General features: G+C 40.3%; 1 protein-coding gene across 1 annotated transcript in view; it reads left to right on the plus strand.

The window, feature by feature from the left end:
- Positions 1 to 6,610: 6,610 nt before the first annotated feature.
- Positions 6,611 to 9,752, plus strand: part of syt7b (synaptotagmin VIIb) — a 69,870-nt gene continuing 66,728 nt past the window's right edge. The window contains exon 1 of the mRNA XM_037692691.1: positions 6,611 to 6,772. Coding sequence (XP_037548619.1) covers positions 6,611 to 6,772 — 162 coding nt within the window. The remainder of the gene's footprint in view (positions 6,773 to 9,752) is intronic.

Consider the following 9,752-nt stretch of genomic DNA (forward strand, 5'->3'; position numbering starts at 1 on the left):
AGAAATAGGTTGAAATGTTTTTAGCGCAAATGCACTGAACACAAAGCATTTAACTCGTATTTACCTGGAAAAGTTTCATTTTTAAAGAACTGAACTTTTATTTTCTGAAATATTAACAATAATTTAAAGCTCTTTTATTGTGAAATTTATCAGCAGCTTTAATAATAATAATAATAATTTTCTTTAAAAAGCGCCTTTCAGGACACCCAAGGACACTTTACAGTAAAGAAACATATCAAAAAGATTGTGTAAAAACAAACAACAAGCACAGTGCAAAGATCAACAGGAATAAATTGAAATATAAAATCCATAAAGAATATAAAATCCATAAAGAATATAAAATACATAAAGAATATAAAATGCATAAAGAATATAAAATACATACAGCAAAGTTAAGGATAAGCGAGTCTAAAGAGATGTGTTTTCAGATCAGTCTTGAATAGAGAAAGAGAGGTGGTGTTTCTTAAGTCAGGGGGTAGAAAGTTCCAGAGATGAGGAGCAGAGCAGGTGAAGGCCCTGCTCCCCATGGTGGAGAGGTGGGCAGAGGGTACATGGAGGTGTAGTGAAGAGGAGGATCTGAGAGAGCGAGAGGGGATGGAGATGTGTAGGAGGTCAGATAGGTACGGAGGGGCAAGGTTGTGGATAGCTTTGAAAGTGAGAAAAATAATTTTGAAGATGATGCGTGATTTAACCGGGAGCCAGTGGAGCTGCTGCAGGACAGGAGTGATGTGGTTATAGGAGGAGGTTTGAGTGATGACACGGGCAGCTGAGTTCTGGACCAATTGCAGCTTCTGGAGAGATTTGTTGGGTAAATGGTACATGGACTGTACTTATATAGCACCTTTCTATCTTATTTCAAGATACTCTAAGCGCTTTACAACAATCTGTGCCTCATTGACCCATTCATACAGCTCTATACTAGATCTCTACAAAGATAATTGAACAAATCATTCTAAAGAGACTAATCAGAGCTTTATCACATTCAAACACCGATGGGACACACATCAGAGGCAACTAGGGGTTCAGTGGCTTGCCCAGGGACACTTCGGCATGTGACTGCTGGTGGATTTGAACCCCCAACTCTTGCATTGGAGGACAACTGCTCTAACCACTCAGCCACAGCCGCCATAAAGGGGAGGCCATAAAGAAGGGAGTTGCAGTAGTCAATCCGAGAAGTCACAAGACTGTGGACAAGGATGGCTGTGGAGCGGTGTGTGAGAGAAGGGTGGAGACGGTTAATATTTCAGAGATGGAAATAGGCAGACCGAGTAACATGTTGCTGTGTGAAGTGAAGGAGAGAGTGGTGTCGAGGATGACACCAAGACTCTTGACCTGAAGCGAGGGGGATAGCAGAGAGTTGTTAAGGGGGATGAGAAGATGTTCTGATTTCGAAATAGAGTTTTTGGTACCGACAAGAATGATTTCTGTTTTGTCACTGTTTAGTTGTAGGAAATTGTTAGAAAACCAAAGATTTAGCTCATTGAGACAGTCGGTGAGGATGGAGGGTGGGTGGGTGGAGTTTGGTTTTGTTGACAGGTAGAGCTGTGTGTCATCAGCATAACAGTGGAAATGGACACCAAATTTGCGGAAGATGTGACCTAGAGGAAGGAGGTAAATGATCAAGAGGAGGGGTCCGAGGACAGAGCCTTGGGGGACACCCGTGGAGACGGGGGAAGACTGGGAACGAAAGGATTTAAGCTGAATGAATTGAGTGCGGTCAGAGAGATATGATTTGAACCAGTCTAACGGAGTACCTGAGATGCCAATGGAATCTATTGAGGAGAATAGAATGACAGATTGTGTCAAAGGCAGAACTTAGATCCAGTAGAATGAGGATAGACAGAAGAGCAGAGTCAGCAGCAAGAAGAAGGTCATTAGTTATTTTTATTAGAGCTGTTTCGGTGCTATGGTGGGGGCGAAAACCAGATTGAAACTCTTCATAAATGTTATTGTTGGATAGGTGAGAGTGAAGTTGACTAGCAACGACTTATTAGTACTAATAAACGACTATTAGTACTAATAAACGACTATTAGTACATTTTAATAATGCCATATTACGTCAACTACTGCTGCTCTGTGAGAAATGTCTAGTGAATATTTTTTGGGAGTCCAGTTGCTTTAGATTAGTTCTTCAGGTGATAACAAAGACCTCACAGACATAAAGCACAAGGTAAAGTAGAGGACTGATGTGATACAAGTGTGTGAACTCAACCACAACTCAATGTTCAGCTAACTGAATGGCCAATCTAGAAATAATAAGCATATAAAACATAAAATTAAATAAATGGAAAAATAAAAGATTTGGCGTTACAAATAAATGTTAACGTGTTTTCTCAATACTCCAAAATACGTGCATGACAAAAAATAAATTAAAAGGGAAACACAAATTGTAAATTTCCTTTCACTTGAAAAAAAAGAAAGATACCCCAATAAAGTTCGATTACACGTGAACTTCTTCTTCTTTTGTCTTTTCCCTCTTCAGGGGTCTCCGCAGCAAGTCATCCTCCTCCATCTCTGTCCTCTGCATCCTCTGTCCTCGCTCCAACTACCTCCATGTCCTCTCTAACTGCATTCAGATACACTACATTGCCAAAAGTATTCACTCGCCTGCTTTGACTCGCATACGAGCTTAAGAGACATCCCATTCCTAATCCACAGGGTTGAAATTGATGTTGGTCCACCCTTTGCAGCTAGAACAGCTTCAACTCTTCTGGGAGGCTGCCCACAAGGTTTAGGAGAGTGCTTATGAGGATTTTTGACCATTCTTCCAGAAGCGCATTTGTGAGGTCACATACTGATGTTGGACGAGAAGGCCTGGCTCTCAGTCTCTGCTCTAACTCATCCCAAAGGTGTTCTGTTGGGTTGAGGTCAGGACTCTGTGCAGGCCAGTCAAGTTCATCCACACCAGACTCTGCATCCTTGTCTTTATGGACCTTGCTTTGTGCACTGGTGCACAGTCATGTTGGAAGAGGAAGGGGCAGCTCCAAACTGTTCCCACAAAGTTGGGAACATGGAATTGTCCAAAATGTCTTGGTATGCTGAAGCAGTCAGAGTTCCTTTCAGTGGAACTAAGGGGCCAAGCCCAGCTCCTGAAAAACAACCCCACACCTTAATGCCCCTCCAACAAACTTTACACATGGCACCATGCAGTCAGACAAGTACCGTTCTTCTGGCAACCGCCAAGCCCAGACTCGTCCATCAGATTGCCAGATGGAGAAGCGCGATTTGTCACTCCAGAGAACGCGCCTCTACTGCTCTAGAGTCCAGTGGCGGCGTGTTTTACACCACTGCATCCGACGCTTTGCATTGTACTTGGTGATGTACGGCTTGGATGTAGCTTCTAACCATGGAAACCCATTTCATGAAGCTCTCTGTGCACTGTTCTTGAGCTAATCTGAAGGCCACATGAAGTTTGGAGGTCTGTAGTGATTGACTCTGCAGAAAGTTGGCGACCTCTTCGCACTATGCGCTTCAGCATCCACTGACCCCGCTCCGTCAGTTTACGTGGCCTACCACTTTGTGACTGAGTTACTGTCATTCCCAAACACTTCCATTTTCTTATAACACAGCTGACAGTCGACTGTAGATTATTTAGGAGCGAGGAAGTTTCACCACTGGATTTGCTGCAGAGGTGGCATCCTATCAGTTCCACGCTGGAATTCACTGAGCTCCCGAGAGCGACCCATTCTTTCACAGATTTTTTTTTTTTTTCATTTAGCCTTTATTTATCCAGGTTAGTCTCATTGAGCCCCGAGAACTCATTTTCAAGAGAGACCTGTTTAGGTAAAAACAGTCTGCATGCCGAGGTGCTTCATTTTATACACCTGTGGCCATGAGAGTGACTGGAACACCTGATTCAGATAATTTGGATGGGTGAGCAATTACTTTTGGCAATGTAGTCATGGTTTTGAGTTCAACTTTGTTGCATAAAATAATACAAAAATGAAATAACCTTAAAAAGGATGATATATGTAAAAGTTTGAACATCTGTATTAAAAGTCTGTTAACAGAAAAAACAATAAAAGTGAAAAATAATGTCCGGGTGGATGGGTTGAGTTGGCAGCAGACTGGAAGAAAACGGTTGAAAAAGAGAACGTCCAAAAACTGGCAGGTCGTCAAATTTGAGCCGATGATTTGACATGAAAACAACTGGAAAGGCAGTTTTGATACAGCGCACTGAACAAGCAACAATGAAACCCGACTGCTATAAATACTGAACAAAAAGAATCAAAGTTTTGAAATGTTTGAAGAATAATGTGAACATATCAGAAGGATCTGAATGATTCAAAACAAACAAAAATAAAAACAAAATAATTTATTGGACCAAATAATGCCCAAAAAAAAGATCAGATTGACATAAAAATTCTGAGTGGTTTTGGACCGCAGTCAGAAATAAAAGTAAACTACGACCACCCCGCCCCCACTGTCTAACTGATATTAGGATGCCGTCTGCACGTATGTGTCATCTGGATAATGGAAGCTGAATTTTACATCCATACCTGTTTTGGTGTTTTTTACTTATTAAAATTCCACTCAGACTGATTAGATCTAATCATGCAAATGAAGTGGGCACGACTGGCAACAGTCCATCAAACGCTGCAGCTTCGATTTGACCATCTAGTTTTGTGTGTTTGGACACGTGTGTGTGCACAGAGTGGAGCAGAAACAAAAAACTTCTGTCATCAATGGAGTCAGTTAATCTCTGATCACAGTGTGATTGCACAGTGTTGTTTGTTTTAATACTTCAACTGAGTCAAAAGTATCTTAAGTTCATTTGAGGCTCCACAAACATTTAGTCAAAGTAAAAGATTTCAGAAAATCATTTGTTTTGAAGCGAGAGTGAATATCAGATTATCAGCAGCAGTGACCTGTCCAGATAGAATTAGCTACAATGAAGAAAAAAACAATCTTAAAATATATATATATATATATTATCACTCACGTTGCCTATGAGTGGGGGTTTGTGTGTGTTTGTGCATCAGTCTGTTACCAAATTATCTCATGAACCACTGGAATAATTGTAGTGAAATTTGCAGAAGGTAATCGGATGTACATCTTCAACTAATTAACATTTGGAGCCCTGTTCAAAATCAAACTTTAAAAACAAATAAATAGCTGTATCTCAGTCAGTTGTTAGAATATTTGGTTCAGATTTATTATGGAAGTAGCTGAGGCTGGTCCCCATCACATGTTCTGACCGTTAATGGCTTGCACAAGATCCAAGTTTAATATTTTGCTGTGAACTATTTGGCATCAACTGAATGTCTTTGCAAAATATCTCAATAACACTGAATGGGTTTGAGTGAAATTATCATTAAATATTCACTGATTGTAACTCAACTGCTGATTAGCCTTTGACGTCGAGCTTTTCAAGATGGCACCTTCAGCCAGTTGGCTTTAGGAAATACACAGCGAGCTGTAATTTAGTAAAATTTGCAGATATTGTGGTAAACTTTGTCTTAAATCAGTCAAATGATTTATTCCAAGTGCTCCTTCTAACACGATCTTTGCTTTATATTAAGTGTTGTAGTCAACGCTGTTTGGCTGTTAGCAAAATATAATTTCTCCATTTTTCATCATTTTAGTGATTTTGCATTATTTAACTCTTCTCATTTGCCTGTGGTTTCATGAATGAGCCTACGTTTGACCACACAGTCAATTCAGTAGTTTCTCTCATTTCTTTGAACGTCTCTGTTTAACCGTGACTCAGTGAATCGTGTATTTGTGATGGCAAATAACTGCATTTGTTTGTCTATTTATGACAAAATCTGATACATATCTAAAGAAAATAATAAAAAAAAAATATGACAAAGGTGAGGAAAAAATGTATAGATTATCTTTTACTACTGAACTCTTTACATTGCTTTTGTGACAAGTGACACAATAATTAAATGCTTTGCAAACTAAAACCAGGTGTGAAAGAAATAATAAATAAAAAAATCTGTAAAATCAATCAAGTTGATCCCAACAGAACCACAATCAATCCAAGACATAAATCAAGAGGATACCCAAAATCAGAACTAAATGTATAAAACACACACAACAAATATAATTAAAAAATATTCCGTGAGCAGAAACGTTGAGAAATAGAAATCGACTGGGCAGAGAAAAGAATGTGACAGTTACCGGCTCATTTTTGCCAACATTGTTTTGCTTTTCTGATTTTTGCATTTTGAATTACAACAACTGAATGAATGTCCTGTTGGAGACGCTGTACGTGATTGAAAGAACAAGAAATGAAAGTGGAAGCCTCTGGAAAATGAATCATCTGTCAAGACTGGAACGACGTTTGTAAGGGATTTTGGAGATGGAGACGTGAAAACGGAGGCTGGTAATTGCGCTTCTGGCCTCTCAGTATTATGTCTTCATGACGTTTACGTGTCTTCCGTTGATACATGGAGAGAACATGAACAAGAAGATGCCTTTTCTCTTTTTCTCTTGCTGATAAAAGATGCCAGATGACAAGGATGAATGGAGAGAGGAAGGAAAGAAGGAGGTGTTCTTGAGTTTATGACTTTCCTCCAACATGTGTCACTTTGTGAAACATTCAAAATGTTTATCAATGAATCTAAATGTTAAACCCCAGGAGACTCAGCAGGAGGAGGGATGCATGAAACGCACTAATGCCCTCGTCTCTCTGTGTCTCTCTGTCTTTGTCTCCTCCTCAGGCTCGGTGTCTCTCAGTGTTTTCCTGCTGTCTGTCGCGTTCGTAGTCTGTGCCGTTTGGCTCGTAGCTCTGTGTGGCGTCTGCACCTGGTGTCAGCGTAGACTGGTAAGTGACAGGATTCATAACTTCAGCATGCATAGCTCAAAACAAGCAGTAATTCAGATCATTTGAAGGGGAAGAGACTGAACAGTTAATATCTTACCTGTTGTAGATATATTAGTACAGCTTCAGTTTGTAGACATAAAGTTTAATCCTGACAAGAACTATTGGGAAGTTCTTGTGGGATCCTTGATGGGCCTAAAACAACAGCTGTTCCACAAACTGGACCAGTTTTTACCCTTTACATTGAATCATTCTCAATCACTGTTTGTTGTTGTTGTTGTTTTCAAAGTTGAAGGTCAATTTTACTTCTAGTGCTCATTTCCTCCAACAGACTCCTTGCTGTTTTAAATAACTGTATAGACACAACAATAAAATACAATTAGGATGAAAAGCACCAGAATAATGATGAGTACAAACAGTGGAAAGTGAATTTCCTACAGATGCAGGGTGACTGCTGAATGGTTTTGTGGAAAGCTGCTTAAAAAGCTTGAAATTCATGTCCAGCTGAGAAGTTTGACATTTCTTTGTTAAATAGTTATCAAATTAGAGCAATATATAAAAATGGGCTGATCTTTGACCCTGACCTTTAACCCTATGACCCTAAAATCAATCAGCATCATTGTTGACCCATGAGGGGACTAGATGTCAAGTTTGACATTTTTATGTTACACGGTTGGAGAGCTAGATGGAGCTTGAATAAAATGTCCTCTGACTGCTGGACAGCGTGCTGTCTTTGGCGGCCATATTTAATTTATGTTCATCCTTCAGCGTGTGTTCAGGATCACTCTCGGCTACTACCACACCAAATCTTAGCCTAAATGATCTAAAAATGAATGAGTTGAAGCTGAAAGAACCACGATGACATCAGTGGAACAGTAGATGAAAATAAAACAAACCAAAAAGCTCAAATTAGCAGAAAGAAGCTAAAAGGAGCCAAAAACAGCTGAAATAAGCACAGAAGTAGCAAAAAACAAACAAAACTGAAGAAAACGCAAAAACGTTTTATTGAACTAAACACAGAAAATGTCAAAATGATCACATTAAAGGTTAAATTAGAAGAGAGAAAGCTAAACTAGCAGGAAAACTGCTGAGCCGCAGCTGAAGGGGAAGAAAAATGCTAAAATCAACAGAAAGAAGCTGAAGGGATCCTACAAATCTGAAATGAGCAGAATGAGGTTGAAAAACAGCAGAGCATCAAAAATCAAACCGTTCTGGAACAGTGACGTAGATACGGCCAAAAATAGCTGAATAAATCTCAAACAGCTAAACAGAAGCTGTAAAAGGCCGAATGATCCTGTAAGGAGCCGAACATGAGCTCAACACAAACAGTTGGACATTTAGATTTGTCTCCCTGCTGCACACATTCTGTTACTATGGAAACGCAGCAGGACGGGACAGAAACACCAAAACTTTAAAAAACTTAAACTGATTTTACAAAAGTGGTTCAGAGATCAAAAGTCTGAATCATTCGGTGAAGCTGAACGTCTTGTTTGCAGAAGTAGTGACAGTTTAAAAAGATGCTGAAGGATTTCACAGAACCTCAGTTCATTTCACTGAGAAAAGTTTAGCTGATAAAGCTAAATGTTTTAAAAAATTAAAAGATATCAGAAGTCATAGGAGGAGCGTCCTGAACGAGCTGAACGTTTACATAAATTACTGAAATAGCTTAAAAGCTGTTAAATGCCGAAAATGAGCAGAAGACACTTGGAAAAATGAAGAGAAACGAGGAAACGATGACACAATAGACATACAATAAATATATAATGAGCAAAAATGAGAAAAGTTCAAAGGTCTGAGCAACGTCTACGGAGAAGCTTCTTATTATTTTGGGTCAGCGACAGAAACCGTCACCGTGGGTTCATCATTTGAACGTCAGAAAGTTGAACAGGAGCGGAGATGTCGGCCTCGTTGCACTGACTGGAGCATGATGACACACAAACACGTACTCAGGCTGGAATACTTAATCGTTCTCAAACAAGTCATATCATTTTAAACTTGGTCCCCCAGTTAACAAGAATTCAGTGGAGAAGCCAAAACTGGGTTAATGTGGTTTCCCCGCCTGTTACCAGTCAACAAGTAACCGTGCGTAAGCAACACAGGGATGACTAACTTAACTCATAATAACCTATTTAACCCGTTTCTGTGGTTATTTGCGAGTGGGAATTGAGGCAGCAGCTAGCTGTAGCACTTCTGGTGGAGCTGGGGGGTACGTCCCGCAGAAATATAATATAACAGTCATGGGTGAGTGGTGGCACCGAGGTTAGAGAAGGTGAGTCTGTGATCAGAAAGTTTCCAGTTTGAATCTCTGGACCAACAAAAAGGTGGTGGAAAAGGTGAAGCGCCCACACCAGCCTCCGCCCTCATTTGCTCAAGGGCCCAGGGCTGCCATTTAAGCCTCCCCGGGCGCCACACAGAGGGCTGCGGTAGCTCGGTGGTCTGTGGTGGCATCAGGACAGGCATCCGGCGTAAAAACAACGATCAAGTCATCGTCTTAGTTCACTCTATGGCGACCCCTGAAGAAGAAAGAAGCCAAAAGATTTAGACGAAGAACAAATAACATTTGATGCGACACGAGGTGGTGTCACTTTGTAAAATCGTGTTCACACTACAACTTTTTTGTGACTGGAGCTGTTTGGTTTTTTTTTCTTGTCCTTTTTAATTTGTGCTTCACATATTGAATAAACATTCCCACTTTCAGTTTGAGTCCATTCTTGTTTTTGTCACAGTCAAATTATGCCCAAGTTAAGTTTGTACAAAGGTGATTAATCCTAACAGTGAACATTACATCATTGTTTAATGTTGGTGGATGGTGACGTTCCTGCCCAGTGCAGTTCATGTGATGAGGCTCACGTCAGACCACAATAACTGTTTTACCAACCGTGATCTATAGCAGCAAGCAACCATCCACCCATCCACCCATCCATCCATCCATCCATCCATCCATCCATCCATCCATCCATCCATCCATCCATCCATCCATCCA

The sequence above is a fragment of the Nematolebias whitei genome, chromosome 2 (genome assembly GCF_014905685.2).
Source record: "Nematolebias whitei isolate Nwh7 chromosome 2, NemWhi1, whole genome shotgun sequence".
Lineage (NCBI taxonomy): Eukaryota > Metazoa > Chordata > Actinopteri > Cyprinodontiformes > Rivulidae > Nematolebias > Nematolebias whitei.